Source organism: Rana temporaria, chromosome 2, assembly GCF_905171775.1.
Source record: "Rana temporaria chromosome 2, aRanTem1.1, whole genome shotgun sequence".
Taxonomy (NCBI): domain Eukaryota; kingdom Metazoa; phylum Chordata; class Amphibia; order Anura; family Ranidae; genus Rana; species Rana temporaria.
Genome location: NC_053490.1, coordinates 109,537,980 through 109,560,798, shown reverse-complemented (window position 1 = coordinate 109,560,798; position 22,819 = coordinate 109,537,980). Strand labels below are relative to the sequence as shown.

General features: G+C 42.7%; 1 protein-coding gene across 4 annotated transcripts in view; it reads left to right on the top strand.

The window, feature by feature from the left end:
* The window catches only part of ZNF385A (zinc finger protein 385A), a 441,621-nt gene that overhangs the window by 406,442 nt on the left and 12,360 nt on the right, over positions 1 to 22,819 (top strand). For all 4 annotated transcript variants that reach the window (XM_040340751.1, XM_040340753.1, XM_040340752.1 and 1 more), the window contains one exon: positions 21,660 to 21,938. In XM_040340751.1, the coding sequence (XP_040196685.1) occupies positions 21,660 to 21,938 (279 nt within the window). The remainder of the gene's footprint in view (positions 1 to 21,659; positions 21,939 to 22,819) is intronic.

Below are 22,819 nucleotides of genomic sequence, written 5' to 3'. Positions count from 1 at the left end.
TGTAAGTTCCAAGATCCAGTTACATAGAAAATAATTGGAACCATACCTTCATGTGCAACAGGATCATAGAACTGTCTATGTCTAGTATAGCATTGCAGCTATCTTGCTTTTACACTGAATGTAGCACCATAACTGACAGCATGCTGGTGAATGTACTTGCATCAATTGTAGCGTCTTACGTTACTGTTAGGGGCCCTTTCACGCTGATAGCATATGCATCTTTGTTAAATTTTTTGTACGTTTGTATGCCTGATGCCCAACATGCATCTGCGAAACATGAACATGAGACTCCAAAACCCACCAAAAACGTTAATTTCAACCAAGGTCTGTTTTTAACCCCTTGGCGTCGGCTGCTGAGGACCCCTTAAGGGGTTTGCTATGCCGGGAGGCGGGGCTTATGGCCACGTGACCACCATGATTGGCTGTCACGGCGGTCACATGATCGGAAAAATCCTGATCGCAAACAGCAATCATGAATGTTCCATGTGCCGCCGGGAGCATGCAAGGCACGCACTCTTGGCACCACACTGTTGGCGCTATTGCACGCAAATATGTGGCCGCTCGGCTCCAAGGGGCTCCAACTGGTTAAATGTAAAGTTATGCACTTGGGGGCTAAGAATATGCATGCATTATACATACTAGGGTGAGTACAACTGGGGGGATCCGTACTGGAAAAGGATCTGGGGGTTGTGGTAGATCATAGGCTCAATAATAGCATGCAATGCCAAGCTGCGGTTTCCAAAGCGAGCAAAGTCCTTTCTTGTATTAAGGTATGGACTCCAGAGAGAGAGATATCATTTTGCCCCTGTACAAATCATTAGTAGTGTTGCTCACGAATATTCGCATTGCGAATATTCGACTCGAATATAGCATATTCGAGAAATCGCGCTATATTTCGAATTTCGCGGTGAATATTCGCAATTCCGAATATTCGCATTTTTTCAATTTGATTTTTAAAACAGATCACATCCTATCGACGTCTAAAAGCATTGCTGGTATGATTAGGGACCCTGGGCCGAGTAGCTAAGCTGAGGCGATCCTTTTATGTTGCCAAATTGAAAAAAAAAAAATTGCGATTTTTCGCTATTGCGAATGCGAAAATGATTGCGAATTTTCGATAACTGTGGTAGGAGAACTCTGATTGTCTCTGATGCAAAAGGGGGGGGGCTTTGTGTATGTGTATGTTATGAATATTTGTATGTTTGATATTATTATTTTTTGTAAGAAGGAAAAAATTGCGCATACCTTAAAAAAGGGGAGAATACAGCAGCAACTCAAAAATGTTATACAACATAAATTAATACAAGACAGAAAATGGAGTCGCTCTACAAGAATAAAAAATATGTCTAGTGACAAGACATGTGGGCAAATTATAAAATAAGCAAGCGCAAATAACTTGTGAAATACACAGTGAAACAAATATATAAAGAAATATAGTCCCAATAATAGAAAAATAATCTTTCATAAAAATGTCTGATATGTGAAGTGAAAAAAAGTCCAAAGCATGCAGCATGAACGTGTTCAATCTTCAAGGTGTTTGATTGACAAATGGCTGTGACAGATGGATAGAGTAAAGAATCACCACCAATGCAAAACACTTTTTATTTTCTATTGTAAAATATCACGAATATTCTGAGCCAATCAGAGTGCTCCTTCCGCATTTGCCGAATATTCGCAATTATTTTGTATTGTAAAATATCAAGAATATTCTGAGCCAATCAGAGTGCTCCTTCTGCATTTGCCGAATATTCGCAATTATTTTGTATTGTAAAATATCAAGAATATTCTGAGCCAATCAGAGTGCTCCTTCCGCATTTGCCGAATATTCGCAATTATTTTGTATTGTAAAATATCACGAATATTCTGAGCCAATCAGAGTGCTCCTACAGCATTTGTCGAAATTGCGCAATAAATATCGCATTCGCATGTTGCGATATTTCGATAAAATATCACGAATATTCTGAGCCAATCAGAGCGCTCCTCCAGCATTTCTCGAAATTGCGCAATAAATATCGCATTCGCATGTTGCGATATTTCGATAAAATATCACGAATATTCTGAGCCAATCAGAGTGCTCCTACCGCAGTTATCAAAAAATCGCAATTATTTTCGCATTCGCAATAGCGAAAAATCGCAATTATTTACTTTCGATAAAATATCACGAATATTCGAATTTAGCGAATATATCTCGAATATTCGAATATATATTCGAGATATATCGCGAAATCGAATATGGCATATTCTGCTCAACACTAATCATTAGTAAGACCTCATCTGGAATATGCAATTCAATTTTGGACACCAGTTCTCAAAAGGGATATCGGGGAACTGGAGAAAGTGCAGAGAAGGGCAACCAAACTGATAAGAGGCATGGAGGAGCTCAGCTATGAGGAAAGATTAGAGGAACTGAATTTATTCTCTCTTAAGAAGAGGAGAATAAGGGGGGATATGATCAATATGTACAAATATATAAGGGGTCCATATAGTGAACTTGGTGTTGAGTTATTCACTTTACGGTCAACACAGAGGACAAGGGGGTACTCTTTAGGCCTAGAGGAAAAGAGATTTCACCTCCAAATACGGATAGGTTTCTTCACAGTAAGAGCTGTGAATATGTGGAACAGACTCCCTCCTGGGGTGGTTCTGGCAAGCTCAGTAGATTGCTTTAAGAAAGGCTTGGATACTTTCCTAAATGTACATAATATAACTTGGTACTAACATTTATAGGTAGAGTTGATCCGGGGAAAATCTGATTGCCTCTCGGGTGATCAGGAAGGAATTTTTTCCCCTGCTGTAGCAAATTGGATCATGCTTTGCTGGGGTTTTTCGCATTCCTCTGGATTGGTGGGTATAGATTTGGGTATATGGGATTGTATGATATTTTTAATTTTATTTATTTTTATTGTTGAACTAGATGGACTTGTGTCATTTTTCAACCTGACAAACTACAGTACCTATCACCGAGATTGCGTTTCCAGCACAACAGCATCGCGCTGATTCTCGGCGACAGGGTGCCGACATCTCGCACTGGCTGGATTAGAAAAAGCACATTCCACCGAGCGCGTCATAGAAGCGACGGGAATCCAACTTGGATTCCAGCCAATTCTACCCGCGGCAAAAGGTATGAATCATGAGAGGGAACTTCACGCCAAATTTTAAATAAAAAAACGGCGTGGGGGTCCCCCCACAATCCATACCAGACCCGTATCCTAAGCACGCCGGTCAGGAAAGGAGTGGGGACGAGCGAGGCCCGCCAAAGACGTTGAAGAAGCTCGAGAGGGGGGCCGCTGTAAAAGAGCTAAAGAAGAAAGTTGCCCCCCCCCGGCGGAAGAGAACCAGACGGTGGTGAAGACCGACACCCCCCCCCCCCCCCGCGCCGGAAGAGAACAGCCTGTGGCTTTGTTTTTGTTATTTATTAGAGCAGGGGTGTCAAACTCAATTTCATCGTGAGCCACATCAGCATTATTTTTTTTTTTTTTCAAAAATCTTTTATTCATTTTTTTACAAAACAGTACAATAAATACAACATAAAATCAATATACAGACTAACATATATGGTCTCAATATGTACCCCTTACACTAAAAGAGTATAAAAGCTGGATCATCTTCTGCCAATACTACGTACTACTCCTGGATTTCTCCATCCCATTCCACCCCCGAGCCGGTCTTTCCCTATCTATTCTCTATGGGAGATACCCAGGGATAGGGCTACACTACCTATAGTGAGTGGAGGGGGGAAGGGCATAGAAAGAGAGAGAGAGGAGAGAGAGAGGGAAAGAGAGAGAAAAAAAAAATTATATATAAATCTATATGAAATATAGGGATTAATTCCCCTACTTGTGCATTAACTTCAGTGTGCAAAATAACACACAAAAAAAGAAAAGAAAATATTTTCCTATATAATAAGAGGGGAAATAAAAAATCAAAAGACATATAAACAATTTCCCCATTTTGACAAGAAAAAAAAGAAAGGGCAAAAACTACCCAATAAGAAGGAGAATAAGACTAAAGACAATTTCTCCTATATTGTGGGGAAAAAAAAAAAGGGGGGGGGGAGAAAAACAATACATCAAATCTATGTAAAATATAGGGATTAATTCATCAGCATTATGATTGTCCTCAAAAGGGCTGGTCGTATCTGTAACATTAGATGTCCAGGGAATCCCCTCCCCTTACATTAGATGTCAAGAGTCACCCCACCATCAGAAGTTGAGTCCCCCACTCTTCCTTACATCACAGTGCATCCCCTTTCCTTATGCTGCTACTGGGAAGAAGCTGGATGCATTTCTTAAAAGCAGAAAGTAGGGGTCTGGAGGAGGACCAGAGGAGGGCTGGAGCACTCCTGCAGCTGCAGGAGAAGTGCGAGGGCCGCATAAAATGGCCCACGGGCCTTGTGTTTGACACCTGTGTAATAGAGGGTTAATAACTTGGATAGGGATGGGAGTTTATGGGATGTCCACATGACTTCATGACAAACTACGGGGACAACTTCCTACATACAGTCTATATACAGCCTCTTCTCCTGTTTCCTCCTGCACAGCTCCAGCTGAATCACTCTTGAGATGATCTGAGAGGCTCCCAGTCAGATTTAGCAACAGACCATTACAAGGCAGGAATTTGCAGCCCCTTTTTGTGTAGCTCAGATATAGTGAAACAGCATGTAACTTCTCTTCTGTGGCTACTGATCACAGTACCACCTTTTCAGGCACTGCCAACCCACCTGGCTGCAGCTGCACCTTTCACTAGCCATCCTGGCTGCCTCTTTACATGAGTCCACCTGACTAACTCTTCACCAGCCCAGTGCTGAGGATTGGCCAAGGCTCCATAAATATTCAAGGTAGCTCCTCCTAACCCCTGCCCTCTAATGCTAGAAGATTATCCAACTTTCTAAACCAGGGGGAGGCACCAGAGAGCTGCCAGGATGAGTCGTCCAGCCCTGAACTCTAATAAACTCTGACCCAATTAAGACTCACCAGCTTAACCGTGAGTCAAGCCTCGTACGCACGGCTGGGAATCTCGTTGGGAAAAAAAAAATTTCCCGACGAGATTCCTGGCAAGCTTTTCTTGCAAAGCCTAGTGTACACACGGCACATTTAAAAGAACCGCCATTCCTTTGAATGGTAAGAACGCGGTGACGTCATCGACACAACGAACATGTGCTCGTCACATTCAATGCCATCGCCGCCATCTTGCTTCACCCTACACTACCTTTGTAAGCTACCGCGCATGTGTCAAAGTCTCATCGAGCATGCGCAGGCTTACAGGAGGACAGGTAAGCTTGTAGCCGCATACAGTTTTCTTGTCGGGAAACAGGCCGACGAGAATCCCGACGAGAAAATAGCAGGTTCTCTAGTTTTCGCGTCGAGATTCCCAACAGTTTTCTTGACGAGAAAATATACACACGACTGGTTTTCTCTTTAAAAAGCTCTGCCAGCAGTTTTCTTGCCGAGAAAACCGGCCGTGTGTACGAGGCTTCAGAGTATGGTTTGCCTACACTCACTTTTAGAACACACTAGACTTGGTGCTACACAGGGATTATAACCTTCCCTTACTCTATCGAAAAAAAAAAAAAAAAAGTTGGTTTTAGTTCTACTTCTACTTGAATGTGTCAGAAGTAAAAAGGTCGTTTTTTTTTTTTTCTTATCTTACAAAAATGATAGAACATTGTATGTTCCTTAGTAAAAGCTCTAGCAAAAATTCCCTTTATGTAATTTACAAGGATGGCAGGAACAGAACTAGCTGGAACGTCCTCCAGTTGATACTTTAGTAACCAAGGGATTAGAGCACGTTGCCAGCAGGGACTGAAGCCATGCGCAGCCAATGTGGCTTTGTCTTTGGTTTCATTAGTCATTAAAGTTTTACAAGGTTACAGAGGCATATGAGGTTTCTCATCATCCAGGGCTGGATCCCAATTCATGCTCTAGTGCAGTTCTATGCGATGTTGTTGGTACATATGAGTGTCGGTAGGCTGGAGCTTCAGCCAGTGTTTTCTGGAAGAGATTTTAGACAGCTGTCATAAGCCCCTGGGAAGGTTTGTTATTACATTTATTGCTGTGTCATCTGTGCCAAATGTACTCTCTAATGTTTAGAATAAAACAAATAGCACTAAGAAACAGGTTGCCAACGTCGTAATTGTATGCATTAGTACTCTAATACATTTAGGACACAAATCATCTAACCACCTTAGTAAAAGCTTTTTTAACTGAAGAATAAATACAGGAAAATCCATCTACAATAATTAATACAGGAAAATCCATCTACATTAACAGTAATATTGTTGAAAATAAAAATGTAGTTTAATTTGTTAATTAAATTCCTATCTGTTTTAACCCCTTCCTTACCGGACCGTAATAATATATGATGCCGGCAGGAACCCTCCCTCCGGGTGGACGTCATGTGACGTCTATTCTTCTCGGCAATCTAGGGCGCGTGCCCGGCAGCCACAATGTCCGCCGGGCACCAGCGATTGCCGGTGTATTGTCACATTCTGCTGCCTATTGTAGAATGCTGCGGAAGTCACGTGGCAGCCAACTGCGCATGCGCGATGCGTTCCAAACGCAAGTGCGATGCGTTCCAATGGATTCACGACAGTACACACCAGTGAAACCTCGGTCGGCATCCAGGCTCTTTCCTTAACATTCCACGTCGCCCTGAATGCCGGGTTCGCTGGTGTGTACTGTGGTAAATCCATTGGAACGAATCCCACTTGCGTTTGAAACGCATCGCGCATGCGCAGTTGGCCGCCACGTGACTTCCGCAGCATTCTACGATAGGCAGCAGACTGTGACACTACACCGGCGATCACGGCAGGAGTGTGGTTCTGCTTGTGTAAACACACAGATCCACCTCCTGTCAGAGGTGAGGAGACCGATGTGTGTTCCCAGTACAGAGGAACACACATCGGTCTCCTCCCCTTGTGAGTCCCCCTAGAGTAGGAATCACTCCCAGGGAACATATTAACCCCTTCAGCGCCCCCCTAGTGTTAACCCCTTCCCTGCCAGTCACATTTACACAGTAATCAGTGCAGTTTTATAGCACTAATCGCTGTATAAATGTGAATGGTCCCAAAAATGTGTCAAAAGTGTCCGATATGTCCGTCGCAATGTCACGGTCACAATAAAAATCGCAGATCGCCGCCATTACTAGTAAAAATAAAAAATGCCATAAATCTATCCCCTATTCTGGAGAGGCTGGAGTTACAGTGTGTGAGAGCTGATTGGAGGAAAGGAACACGCCCCCACCCTCCACAAAGCAGAAGAATTGTGTTCTGAATAGACAAGTTCCGTTCTGAGCTCTCCCTCCCGACACATATTTTCTTGTTCAAACAGTTTATTTATTTGCAGGAATGGACAAGATACAGTTAAACATGTCACAGCTAGACACACATTTATCTCATGTTTTGGGAAAAAAACTTGTCAGAAGAGACTTATGCTGATAACAGAGAAACAAAGCACCAGAGAGAAATGGCACTTAGAGCTTTGGAGAAAAAAAAGTAAACACTACAGATATTGCTCAGATTCCAAAACTGATGCCTCGTACACACATACAGGATTTCCGACGGGAAAAGTTCCCTTCGGAAATCCCGAGGGGAAAGCCGAGAACCTGCTTGGTTCAGTCTTTTCCCTACACACGGCTGGTTTTCCCAACAGGAAAACTGCGATGGAGCTTTGGCCAGGAATCCCGGCCGTGTGCATGCCGACGGGCAAAAGTACGCCGGTTTTCCCAGCGGGAAAAAAGAGAACTGGTTCTCTTTTTTTTGTCTGGCGGTTTTTGGACAGTTTTCCCATTGGAAAAACTGCGAGGAGCATACACACGGCCGGGATTCCCAGCCAAAAGCTCTCCTCACAGTTTTTCCGTCTGGAAAACTGATCGTGTGTACGAGGCATGAGGTTTACAGCCACTGTAATTGAACAGGCTAAAGTTAGAAGCTGATTGGCAACCATGCTGCACCAGATTACGCACGCTCCAGTTTTTGTAAATCGACCCCAATGTATCTTGGGACCATCTCAGTAAAGCCAATGCAATTGGGGTGGCTTATCTATTGGTTGTTCAGAGTCCCTAGCTTACTTAGAGTCCCATTCTGTCTTATCCCATGCCTGAGAGTATGAATGGTTAAACCACTGTCAGGGTGTTTTTCTGTCGGTGTCCTATTGGGAAAATGTATTATCACTTCCTGTTTCAGAAGACATGACAGGCAATGGGTGGAGATTTCCCAAAGTCTCACAGTTATCACCAAAACAGGTGTTCTCATTGGAAAAATTTATTTTCAACTCCTGTTTTGGTGACCACCATAAATTGTGAGTTTTCCTACCACTTTTTGTCCCTATGACACTATGAAAAATAGACTAATGAGGTAGACAGACAACATTAAAATCCTTACAGGGAACCTAGCTACTCTCTACACCAAGGGTAGGAAACCTTGTCACTTAAGCTGTGATGAAAGCGATTCAGTTCGCATGCGCCGCGCTTTATAAGTTTTTCATTCATTCATTCATTCATGAAACTACAAATCCCATCATGCCTCTGCATCTAGGAGTCATGTCTGTGATTGTCAGGGTCTTGCAATGTCTCATGGGACTTGTAGTTTCACCACAGGTGGAGGGCCGAGGTTTTCTACCCCTGCTCTGCACTATCTCCCTTCACGGTGTTTAGTCCACAAAATGAGTGTCTTCACTGTCCATAAATCAGGGAACGTCAGTTCCTGAGCATTTGACATGAATTACGTTTTGTACTGCTGAAGGCAACTTCCTGACAAAATCCTCAAACTGAATGTCTCCACTTTTTTATAAACATTGTGGAGTCTTACCATCTCTCTTCAGGGAAAAGCTATGTTAGGTCAGCTCAGGGGGAGGTGAAGCTTTGCTTCTGCACATATGGGTGGTATGGCAGGCCAGAAGATTTGTAGTTAGTGTTTTTGCAGAATCATCTGATTTCTAGTTTATTTGTTAGTGTTCTGCATTCTTTCTTCCTCTCTCTCATCCTGGCTAAGCAGCTCATTCTGCTACGTATCAAATCCTGTGACTCGGAGATACCACACCATGGCGGCCTTCACCCACCAGCACCCAGCTTGAGCTCTGCTTTTCTGAGCCTAGTCCTGACACTCGGATGAACCTTTTGAGGCGGTAAAAAGTAAACCTCTCCATTTCAGCCATGCTTATCATTCCAGCCCAGGAAATCACCTCCTTTTCTTTCTCCCCACTGAATTCTTTCAGCCATTACTCACTAGTATGGCATTGTGTTTTCTGCCTGGCGCAACATTCACAAATATTCTCTATATAAACACCAGTAACTATTCACTTTCCTTAAAGTGGTAGTAAACTCTTTACAACCACTTTTACCTACAGGTAAGCCTATAATGATAGGAAAAGGGGGAAGGCAGCCTTTGCCCCCCTTTTCCTCATGGGAAAGCGATGGATCCTTATGGGCCCAATTTCCCTGAGGGAGCAATTTTCCCTCAGGAGAATTGGCGGGCTCTTTTGCCCTGCAGTTGACCTCTTACTGCAGGGGAATTTTGGCGGGCTCATTGCCCGACGGATGACCTCTGTAGCCTGGGGTAGAAAGCCCGGGAAAATCCGGTTTGAACTGGTCAGAACCATCCTGGTTGTGGGCTATTTAAACGGGGTTCCGACCAGCTCAGGCTCATTCGCCTCAGAAGACTAAGGAGCTGTGGTGTTCTCCCCCCCCCCCCCCTTTTTTCTCATATAACTTCGCAGTGTTTGTTATGTGGTAGGGTCACCTTTGTTTATCAAAGGGGGACTAGCTTTTATTTATGTTACATGAGTATGTGTTATAATAATAAATATGTTTATCAGCTGGTGCTATGGTCTTTACGTAAGCTGGGTAATTTTTTATTGGCAGCCTGGGCCGTAGTGGCTAGGTTAGCTTTAAGGCTTATTTTAAGGTTATTTATTTATGTAAATATTTAAATTATTTATTTATTTAACTATTTACCTTTGAAACCAATAATAAACACATGCGGCCTTTATCATCCAACAAGTTGTCTGTTGTTTCTTATTTATTTAAAGTATTAAGGGTATGTTCCATCTGCTTTCCCATAAGGCTTACCTGTAGGTATAAAGAATATCTCCTAAACCTGTATATTCAGCGGCACATGCGCAGCAGGGATCGTCAGCTAAAGGGCCGGCAGCCGCCGGAATGAAGTCTCCCGCGTGAATGCGTGGGAGTGACGACATCGCCGCTCCAGCCAATCACAGAGCTGGAGCGGCGATACCCGGAAGACACGCCGAGGGAAGATGACATCTCCCTCGGCGTGGACCAGCTAAGTTCTGCACACCTCTTTCCAAGGTGCATACTAGCTCATTATGCCTTTTTCCTTTCAGGTGTAAAAAAAAAAAAAAATACCTGTTGCGGGTATACAACCGCTTTAATAACCCTCCATTAGCCTTTGCTTTATCGCTTGAATTAAAATTGCTCAGCTAACTTTCTGTTAAGGGAAAAAAAGTGTACATTGCTCTGAGTTAATATAGAAATGTAACGGCAGCTGTACTTCAAGGTGTATGACGCCACACACTCCATGGAAAAAATGACACATACCTGGAACAAAAAGCACACTGAGAGAAGAAACATTTGGAACCGAGTCCTTGCTCTGAAGAGCTTTTAGTCTGAACAGGAAATTATAAGTATACACCTACAAATAGAAATGAAGTACACAATAAAGTTTGTAAAGCAAGCTCATTAGTGTCCTCAGAGAAGAGCTGCACTAAGATTTGTATGTAAATGATCACATTACATAACCCCATTATCACTGTAGAAAAACGACAACCTTTTACTCTGAACAATCCTTATTAAAGTGATTCTATATAACAAACATGTTATTTTTACCTGCTCTGTGTAGTATTGTTTTGCACAGAGCAGCCCCGATTCTTCTCTTCTGAGGACCGCCGGTGCTCCTTCATTCTGGGGTATGCCCCCATAGCAAGTCATAGGCGTGTGCAGGAGAGGTGCAGGTGATCACTCTGTGCGGTGCTGACTCCACCTTCTGCCTGGGCTTCCCCCCACGTTGCCCCCCCCCCCACAGTGCTGCTGGCTTCCCTCAGCTGCTGCAGGGGATGTTTCAGGATGGAGAGCGAAGAAAAAAACAGTCAATATGTCATTTACTGGCCCCTTCTTTTTCCAAATTAACACAGTGAATACACTCATTCACTGTGTTCATTCATAACCGAAGCATAGTAAACAGTGTTTACTATGCTTCCGTTTGTGCATGAACAGGAAGCCGCTCAGCACAGAGCACTTCCCATTTATTCACTGTCCAGTGCAGCTAATGCAAGAGGCTGTGCACACCTATGCCTCTTGCTTTGGGGGCACTCATGCATGCTTGCTCCCGAGCCCCGTTCCTTGCTCCCTCCTCACTGGCTGTGTTTGAACTAGGTGCTGTGTCTGAACAGTTGAGGATGGAGAGAGCAGAGAAAGCCTCTGCTCTCATTCACATCGCTGGATGGATATCAGGTTCAAGTAAGTGTAAGGGGGGCTGGGGGAAGAGCTGCTAAAAAAACTAGTACCTTTACAACCACTTTACCTGCTTAATGCACATAGTTATTTTAAGCGGAGTTTCACCCAGAAGTGAACCTCCGCTTTTCGGAACCCTCCCCCCCTCCGGTGTCACATTTGACACCTTTCAGGGGGGAGGGGGTGCAGATACATGTATAAAACAGGTATTTGCACCACTTCCTGGTATGGAGTCCGGCCCCTCTGCGTCACCGTTGTGACACTCGGCTCCCAGAACACAACGGGAACCAGTGGGAACGGCGCAGCGCGACTCGCGCATGCGCAGTAGGGAACCGGGCAGTGACTTCCTGATTCCTTCACCGAGGATGGCGGCGGAGGAAGCCAACCTGCTCGGCTTCGCTACCGCTCGGCTTCGGCTGCCAACCTGGACAGGTAAGTGTCCATGTTTACAAAAAGGGGGAGGATGTTATCCCGTGGGTATACTGAAGAATGGTATCCCAAGGGGCAACCAAGTGTCCATGTTTTAAAAGCCAGCAGCTGCTGTATTTGTAGCTGCTGGCTTTTAAAAAAAAAATTTGCAGGTGAACCCCCGCTTTAATTATTTTTTTCCTTCAGGCACTGATCTTTTTTATAAAAGTGGCCAGAGCAGCAGATTCGCCACTGGGTCACTTTTAGAAGCAGCAGGGGGGTTACCCCCTTATGCTGCTTTCCGGTGGTTTTCGGGCTTACCTGGTGGAAGCCCGAAAACCGATCCAGCACTGATGAGAGAAGGAAAGATCACCCTGCTCATCCCCTAGGATGCCCTAGGAGAATCGGAGTGACATTTAGGCATAGGAAAGTTATGTTGGTCGGATGAAGCCTATTTTCAGGCGTATCTAGTTTTGTGGGCACGGCGCACAGATACGACGGCGCATACTTACACTTACGCGGCGTATCTCGAGATACGTCGGAGTAAGTGTTTTGTGAGTCTGGGCCATTGTTTTTTTTTTAATTAGGTAGAGTGTATTTTTTCCCAAAAAATTGCATTTGAAAAGCCGCTGCGCAAAAAAACGTGTGACATAAAAAATTGCAACGACTGCCATTTTATTCACTAGGTTCTCTGCTAAAAAAATATATATAAAAAAAGGAAAAATTTGCGCTTAACTAAGTGACTGAGAATAAGTGTGCCGCAGCTCAAATAGCCTAAATACTAAAGCTCAAAATATGTGAAGAAAACAGAAAAAAGTATCCATCCACTCAAAAATGAAAAAACATTCTGAAATTAAAGATTTAAGGGGGCTATAAAATCCACCAAGTTAAAACAAAATATTCATAAAGAAAATGGAAATCTCAAATATGATTTTTTTTTTTTTTTAACAATATGAGAAAATTATTATAAAAAATGTATATATATATAAGAATAACTGTATAAGAAATAAGTGAATAAAGGTCCATATAAATATAACGAAGTAGCCACATTCTGAAAAACCATGGGTCTACTAATACTCTCGCATACACACAATAATTTTTCGACATGAAAAAAAACGTTGTTTTTCAAAAACGTCATTTAAAATGATCGTGTGTGGGCTTCACATAATTCTTCAGGTTCTGAAAAACGACAAAATTTTTTTTCGAACGTTTGATGACATTCGATGCATTTTTTAACGTCGTTTTAAACTATGTCGTTTTTCGGGTTGTAAAAAATGATCGTGTGTGGGCTAAAACCCGCGCATGCTCAGAAGCAAGTTATGAGACGGGAGAGCTCATTCTGGTAAAACTACCGTTCATAATGGAGTAATCACATTCATCGCGCTGTAACAGACAAAAAAGCACGAATCGTCTTTTACTAACATGGAATCAGCTGAAGCAGCCCAAAGGCGAATGGAACTTCCCCTTTATAGTGCCGTCGTACGTGTTGTACGTCACCGCGCTTTGCTAGATCATTTTTAAAAAACGATGGTGTGTGGGCAACATCGTTTTAATGATGAAGTTGGGAAAATGTTGTTTTTTCAACATGCTGAAAAACAACGTTTTTTTTCATGCTGAAAAATGATCGTGTGTACGCGGCATTATACTCTGGTACTCTGAAGTCAGGGATATCCAATTTCAAGGAAGAGGATTCTACAACAGGGATCGTCCTAAGTTCCAGATAACCCTGGATAGTCTTGTTTAGTAGAGGAAAGAAGAAGGCTTCATGGTGTAGTATATCCCAAAAGAGATTTATTTATAAAAGAGCAGCAAAAGCTTTACATCCACAAAGACACGATAAGAAACCAAGTTGGACCTGCCGCAGCTCAAGCCAGCTGGCTGTTCAGCGTGATGACGTCAAAGGCTAGTGCTCCACCTGACGCGTTTCCCCATAGAAGGCATCAACTCCTCCGTTCCCAGGAATCTGGTAAGCGGATTTGATATTATATCCCTGACTTCAGAGTACCAGAGTATCACAGTATTAGAAGACCCGTGGCTACTTCATGATATTTATATGGACTTGTATGCACTTATTTCTTATACACTCATTTTTTATAATTTTCCCATATTGTAAAAAAAAATCACATTTGGGATTGCCCTTTTTTATTAATATTTTGTTTGAACTTCTTTCACCATCTTTCATTTTTTTTATAATAATTTTCTCATATTGTAAAATGTTTTTCATATTTGAGATTGCCATTTTTTTTTTTTTATGAATATTTTGTTTGTATTTTTTTCACCAGGTGGATTTTATAGCCCCCTTAAACCTTTAATTTCAGATATTTTTACTTTTTTGAGTGTATGCATGCTTTTTTCTGTTTTAAAAAATACAGATTTTTGCTTGTAAACAACACGTGTCAGAAAAAGGCCAGGTCAGCATATAGTTTGGTTTGTGGTGCTCAGATGCAGTGAAGTTCTGCTTTAAAAACCGTGAATTGTTTTTCTGCCTGTAGTTTATCAAAATAGTTTTACAAGCAAAATAGAAATGAGGACATTTTATAATAAAGGTTAATTAAATCAGTTTGTTTCCTAAGCTATGGAGTGTATTTCTGCTTCAATTATTACCAAAAATGTTTATTCATACAAGGAAAAGTGCATCTGCGCCAAGCAGTGTGGGGATCAGAATGGAGGTCCCATAGAAAGAACCTGCATGCATTTATAGTGCATTCAAACTAGAGCCCCAGAACTGCGTGAGGTGAAAGACACACTGAGCCTATGCTGTACGTTGATTTGCATTCACTGTTCTTCCTGTTCATTCCCTGCAAGGCCTAGCATATCCTTTATTTCTTTGCCCCTCTCCAGCAAGGCCTCCTTTGGCTTATATAGAAGTTTCCTCTATGGTAAAGTGTTTGTCAGCCTCCCATCTCTGCACAAGCCAGGAGCGTACTAGTCTATTCAGGAAACTTTTACTAGAGGTGAAGTTGTGCATTAATCCCGGGCTGATTACTTGTGCCATTTCCTTCTGACATATTGAATGTAAGGTGACACAAGGCAGAAATGGTGAAGCCATTAGCTGGGTGCATGCCCTATATAAATGTCAGAGTGGAGGCGATGAGCTCAGGGAGAGGCACCTCGCAGTGTTTGCTTTGGCCAAGTCTCAGGTCTTGGAATCCCTTTCAGGTCACAGCACGCTCTTCTCATTCCCCGCATCCACCCTTGTAAAGGACTCATTGAAGCCTCCCTGCGTGATACGAATTCAGAATCAGCCTTTGTGTCCCAACACACACTGGGAACCTATATATCAAATGCCTGAAATCCTAGGTAAAAATAGCACTGGATACATCACACAATAAAAGTGCTTTGAAAGCAATGTTTCTTTTTTTTTGCTTTAGAGATGTTGCTATTTTTACCAGAGGCTGGAAAGTTTCTGTGGAGCCAGAGACAAGCCCCGTTCCCCTCAGCACTGGGATAGATCAGTTATGTTCGCTTGTTATTTTTTCTAGCACACGGATTAATATGTTGGCGTATGACTTGTAAATGATAATAAGGTTTAGAGTGTGTCTTGGCCTTGTGTTCACCCACATGGTTCCACTTATCAGGCCCTCGGTGTTCCCATTTCTCATGAGGTATGTGCTCTGACAGACCATACCATTTTATCTGCTCATTATAAATCACAGTAACCTCTGTAAGGAATGTTCATACAGCTGCTAAGCTATTGTTATTAGGCAGCAATCAGAAGGCCATTAACATATTTTGGTTATATTACTATAATGGCAAAAAAAAATGGTCTGGACACTTTACACCACATGTGTCAAACACCAGGCCCATAGGTTGAATCTGGTCCACCAGGCTATATCATGTGTCCCTCACACAAAGGGCTTTTTTCAGCTGGAAAATGGTGGAACTCCATGGGAAAGCAGAGTTTAATACTTTAAATGAATAAGCAACAACAGACAACTTGTTGGATGATAAAGGCTGCGAGTGTTTATTATTGGTTTCAAAAGGTAAATAGTTAAATAAATAAATAATTTAAATATTTACATAAATAAATAACCTTAAAATAAGCCTTAAAGCTAACCTAGCCACTACGGCTCAGGCTGCCAATAAAAAATTACCCAGCTTACGCAAAGACCATAGCACCAGCTAATAAAATTATTATTATTATAACACATACTCATGTAATATAAATAAAAAGCTAGTACCCCTTTGATAAACAAAGGTGACCCTACCACATAACAAACACTGCGACAAAATTATATAAGAAAAAGGGGGGGGGGAAGAACACCACAGCTCCTAAGTCTTCTGAGGCGAATGAGCCTGAGCTGATCGGAACCCCGTTTAAATAGCCCAGAACCAGGTTGGTTCTGACCAGTTCAAACTGGGTTTTCCCGGGCTTTCTACCCCAGGCTACAGAGGTCATCTGTCAGGCAATGAGCCCGCCAAAATTCCCCTGCAGTAAGAGGTCAACTGCAGGGCAAAATAGGCCGCCAATTCACCTGAGGGAAAACTGCTCCCTTAGGGAAAATGGACCCATAAGGATCCATCGCTTTCCCATGAGGAAAAGGGGGGCAAAGGCTGCCTTCCCCCTTTTCCTATTATTCCACCACCTCTGGTCTCATCTCTGGTCTCTCCCTGCTCAACACAGAGGCCGCCTACACTGCAGGGAGGTACTAGAGCTGGGCCAGGTATTTTTTAAAAAGATGAAATGCGAGGAAGCTTTGGTGGGTGGGGGCGGATGAGGGCTTTGAGGGAGATGTGCGCCGAGGTGAGAGATGTCGGAGAGTGGTGCAGAGGTCAGAGCTGAGGAGGGGTGGAAGTGAGATGTGGGCAGCCTGTGAAAAAGAGGTAAACCTTGCACATAAACCCTAAACCCTGCACTCTGTACACAGCGCACTCCTGAACCCTGCTTTCCATACATACTGCATCCCTAAAACTGCACTCTGTACATAGTGCACCCCTCAACCCTGCACTCTGTATATAGTGCTCCCCTAAACGATGCAGTATGTATGTAGCACTCCCCTGAACTTTGCTGTATGTATGTAGTGTACAGTAAACTCTGCACTCTGTGCATGGGGGCACCCCTGAAACTACACTCTGTACATAGCACACCCTGAAACCTGCACTATGAATGTAGTGCTCCCCTAAACTTTGCAGTATGTATGTAGCACTCTCCTGAAATTTGCTGTATGTATGTAGAATACCGGTGAACTCTGCACATTGTGCATAGGGTATTCTGTATGTAGCTCACCCCTAAAACTCTACTCTGTACATAGTGCACCCCTGAACCCTGCACTATGTATGTAGCGCTCCCCTAAACTTTGCAGTATGTAGCGATTCCCTGAATTTTGCTGTATGTATGTAGCGTACTAGTGAACTCTACTCTGTGCATAGGGCACCCCTGAAACAGCACTCTGTAGAAAGTGCACCTCTGACCGATGCATGCTGGGTCAGTGACATCACAAGGGGTGGTGCCACAGATGATGTCGCCAGGTGATCCCATTCCCTAGCTATTCAGAAACTGTCAGACGGTAGAGTGGGCAAACTGCGGGAGCGATGCGATTGCTGCAGAGCTTTTCTTTTTGGGTCGTGGCGGGATTGTTTTTTTTTTTAAATAAAGGAATTGTCAAACTGTCTCTGTATTTATTTCTTTTTGACACCTTTTTTGGTGAATGAGTAGTGGGCAATGTATCCCACCATGTTTGCTCACCAGATTGAATTCTCTGGTAAGGGTCTGGTACAGATTTTGGGGGACTCCACGCCATTTTTTTTTTTAAGTGGGCGTTCCACTCTACATACATACCAGACCTAAGGGTCTGGTTTGGATTTGGGGGGAGCCCACAGCGTTTTCTTTGTACATTTTGGTGTGGGGTTCCCCTTAAAATCCGATTCAGATGCGTAGAAGACAGTGAGCCTGGAATTTGCATCTGAATCGCACCACAGTAATCAGAAAACACACAGGACTTTTTTTCAATTCACACTTCCGCTGCACCACATATATGTGAACCGGCTCCATAAAAAGCCAGTTTGGTTCATGCGAATCAGATGTATACAAACGAGCGGTTTTCGCGACGAGGAAAAGACTGACGGGAAACACGACAGGAAAAAATAGAGCAGGTTCCGAATTTTTTTTGCAGGCAGTTTTCTCGTCGGGAAAACTGCTATGAAGCATACACACGACCGGTTTTCCAGACCAATCTAAAAAATGGCAGTTTTCTCGTCCGGAAAACCGGTCATGTGTACGAGGCATTAGGGTTTGGTAGCACACGAGGGATAACTAAAATATCTATTTAGCTTGTTAGAAATTGTCTGCAAAGGGAATGAGCCTTCACCCTATCTCCATACATAAGTCAGGCAGTTGGGGAGATTGCAGCAGAGCCTAGTGGCAATGCTCTAAGCATCGTTCTTTCTCTGTGCATGGTTTTTGTATGTATGGCCACCCAAAGTACTGTTTCTGTATATTCTGAGTTCTCTCATACACTTGCTCTTTGGCTCGGCCTCTCCCCAGTGCCTTGCTTACTTGATCCACAAGTGTCGGCCGGGCCTCTGCCAAGAGCTCAGCATCTATGACATAAAGTAAAAACACACCTTGCATCCCGGCCAAGAGACTTTGCACACAGAATATTTAGTCACATAGCAACAATAATAAACAGTATTTCTCTGACAAGACCAGCCACATAGCATGAAGCTAATGAATGACCACCCCAATGCGTCTCTCAGCTACAAAAATCTATAGGGAAATTATATATAATTATAGCCTGCAGAGAGATTCCTTCCTCAGCCTCATTCATCATTTTAGTCTCTTGCTTTACCATGAAAATGTTACCTTTACCGGCCATAAAGGGTTTTCTCTTCGCATAGGAAAGCCAGTATGAACGAGCCCTGAAAGAATAGTTGTTCCTTCTTTAAAAATGTTTGATACGTGAAGTCTAGGTGCTGTGCATTTACCCAAAACTGACACTAAAGTGACACTAAAATTCTACTCAAGTACCATATGCATTCATCAAAAAGTACCTTCCATTGCTCTCAGCCTTTTTATTTTTTCTTCTGCTGTGATTTAACTCCCTGTTAGAGGGGGACTACACTCCTTCATACAATTGGACCATGGAGAACGAATGTAGCCACCTTCTAACAGGAAGTTTATTCACAACAGCAAAAGGAATATGGAGGAGGCTGAGACCAATAGATGGTACTTTTATGAGTTGAGAAATCCCATAATCGTAATCCTAGGGAGCGAGCAAAAGCGGGTGGCTACATTCCTACATACAGTGGGACCATGAAGAACGAACGTAGCCACCCGTTTTTGCTCGCTCCCTAGGATTACGATTATGGGAATTCTCAACTCATAAAAGTACCATCTATTGGTCTCAGCCTCCTCCATATTCCTTTATTTTTTTTGCTGTTGTGAATAAACTTCCTGTTAGAAGGTGGCTACATTCGTTCTCCATGGTCCGATTGTATGAAGGAGCGTAGTCACCCTCTCTTACTCGCTGTCAAGATGGACTAGGAGCTATGGACTATGACAGTGGTCTCCAAACTGCAGCCCGGGCGCCAGAGGTGGCCTTTTATTTGCTTTTATCTGGCCCTTTGGGCATAATGTTCATACACTGAAAAAAACGATAGGGCATACTGACCCCCCCCCCCCCCCCCTGGCACCAATAAATGGGCACAATCCCTCCCAATGACATCAAAGATGGGGCACAATTCTTCCCAATGACACCAACAATGGCACAATGACACAATGACATCGATAGGGTGATTTTCCTCCCACTGACACCAAAGATGGGGCTTTGTTTATTGCCACTCATGTCTGGACCTGTCCTACTCCTAAAGTCCACAGTCTGGCCCCCCTTAAAGCGGGGGTTCACCCTATAAAAAATTTCTAACACTACATCCAGCCCAGTTCTGCAAATAAAATTACACTGACCTTTTTTTTGTGTAAACACAGAGCTCCACGTCCTGTCAGGGAGAGAGGAGACCGATCTGTGTCCCTTGTACATAGGGACACAGATCGGGCACCTCCCCCAGTCACCCCTACAGTTAGAACACACCCAGGATACACATTTAACCCCTTCCCCGCCCCCTAGTGGTTAACCCCTTCTCTGCCAGTCACATTTATACAGTAATCCATGCATATTTATAGCACTATTCACTGTATAAATGTGAATGGTCCCAAAAATGTGTCAAAAGTGTCCGATGTGTCCGCTATAATGTCGCAGTCCCGGAAAAAACGCAGATCGCCGCCATTCCTAGTAAAAAAAAAATTAAAAAAAAATCATTATGTCCCCTATTTTGTAGGCAATATAACTTTTGCGCAAACCAGGTTATTGCAATTTTTTTTTTTTACCAAAAATATGTAGAAGAATACGTATCGGCCTAAACTGAGAAAAATATATATATTTTTTAAAAAAATTGGATATTTATTATAGCAAAAAGTAAAAAAAATTGAGTTTTTTTTTTCAAAATTGACGCTCTTTTTTTGTTTATAGCCCAAAAAATAAAAACCGCACAGGTGATCAAATACCACCAAAAGAAAGCTCTATTTGTGGGGAAAAAAAGGTCTTACATTTTGTTTGGGAGCCACGTCGCACGACCGCGCAATTGTCAGTTAAAGCGACGCAGTGCCGGAAGCTAAAATCTCGTCTGGGCAGGAAGGGGGTATATGTGCACAGTAAGCAAGTGGTTATGGAAGTTGGTCATTATTTGCACATAAGAGCTCTGCAAGGCATCAGGAGGACATTGCAGGGACTTGAATATGTTTGCAGGGTAATGAGAGACACATAATTCTCACAGGTTTTGTTTAAAACCCATATTTAAAGTGACACTAAACAATATCCTTATTCTCCAAAAATAATCCATACGCATCCACTACTTGTTGTCTCTGGATAACATCCTGCACTTATCTGTTCTTTTGGGAGGTTCTCCATTTAAGAAGTGTGCCACTAGTTAGGCACCAAATGGGTGGGCAAGGGCAAGCTACTGCGGGAGCTGGCCACCATTTGTATAGCAGAAAGCCCCAGTTTTATGCAGTCATGGGGAGTGCTCTGCAGGATATCTATGGTAGCATGCTGACACCTGGTGATGCCTGCTACTTGCCAAGAGTGAAATTCTAACGATCAGGACCCTCTGATTCTTCCTGTACTGAATTGCATTGTAACTGTACTGTTCGCCCTAACGTTAAAAAGCGATGCGTAACCTGTTGGCGCTATATAAATCCTGTATAATAATAATTCTGTTACCTAGCCACAATTTTACTCTGATGTGTACATCAACAGATCATTCCTGAGCTGGCTTTACATTCAATGTAATTAAATGGAGCTCTAAGCTGGACAATCTGCAGTACACACGTTTTTACAAATATAATATATTTGCCTATAATGTTACTGTGGTTGTGTTTTGTGTTAATTTATTACATTTTTACTTTTTATGTAGAAAGGTGTTTTGTATAGCTTTTAGTATTTAAATACTTTAACAAAGAATATATTTGTAGATTCAGTGATGCTGAGCAGGGAAAAATGAAATATATAAGTCACTCCTTTGATTCATTCTTATATGTAATTTGAGCTTTGTATTTGAGAAGACTTTTTTTCAGTAAAGCAGTTAATGTTAGGCTGGTAATCATGTGAAAATGTGTCAAGTGCTCCACCTGCTGGCTAAAAATAGTAAATCTTAGCTGTTCATATTCAAACCTTCCTATTTACCTAACACAAACAAAAAACATTGAAAACAATTGTATTTGTAGTCCTTAATATGATAAATACATTTGAATTCCCTTTTTGAACATGTTGAATGTTCTTTCTTTCTGACAGATCATCAGGGAAGTGAGGGCACAGACATGTTCTCATCTGAGAGTCCAGAGACCATGATCACAAGTGAAACTACTGTCACTGTTGTGTCTGAATGCCCAGAGTCCACATCTGAGGGAATCGGAGGCGAAGCAAAACCTCTTTCCTTTACTGATCCTGCCAGCAGTGGTACAAGCACATCAACTACAGAGGGCGACGATGACAAAGCAAAGAAATTACTGTACTGTGCCCTCTGCAAAGTGTCTGTAAACTCACTGTCACAACTGGAGGCCCACAATAAAGGTAAGGCCAGGAGTGTGATAAACCATGGTCACACTTTACACCTCATAAAGTTAGCCAGGCAAGGGAGATCCATACTTGAGATAGCCAGGCAAGGAAGATTCGTACTTCTAGTTAGTCAAGCAAGGAAGATCCATAATTTTCGATAGCCAGACAAGGAAGATCCATATGTTCAGATAGCCAGTCAAGGAAGATTTGTATGTCTAGATAGTCAGGCAAGAAAAATCCATACTTTGAGAGAGAAGGAAGAGAAGGAAGATCCATACTTGAGATAGCCAGGCAAGGAAGATTCGTACTTCTAGTTTGTCAGGCAAGGAAGATTCATAAATTTAAATGGCCACACAAGGAAGATCCATACGTTCAGATAGCTAGGCAAGGAAGATCTATATGTTCAGATAGCCAGGCAAGGAAGATCCATACTTTGAGATAGCCAGAGAAGGAAGGTCCATACTTAAGATAGCCAGGCAAGGAAGATTTGTACTTCTAGTTAGTCAGGCAAGGAAGATCCATAATTTTAGATAGCCAGACAAGGAAGATCCATATGTTCAGATAGCCAGGCAAGGAAGATTTGTATGTCTAGATAGTCAGGCAAGGAAAATACATACTTTGAGATAGCCAGAGAAGGAAGGTCCATACTTGAGATAGCCAGGCAAGGAAGAAGGAAGATTCGTACTTCTAGTTTGTCAGGCAAGGAAGATTCATAAATTTAAATGGCCACACAAGGAAGATCCATACGTTCAGATAGCTAGGCAAGAAAGATCTGTATGTCTAGATAGTCAGGCAAGGAAAATCCATACTTTCAGTTAGCCAGACAAGGAAGATCCATCTGTTCAGATAGCCGGACAAGGAAGACCTATACTTTCAGATAGCCAGAGAAGGAAGAT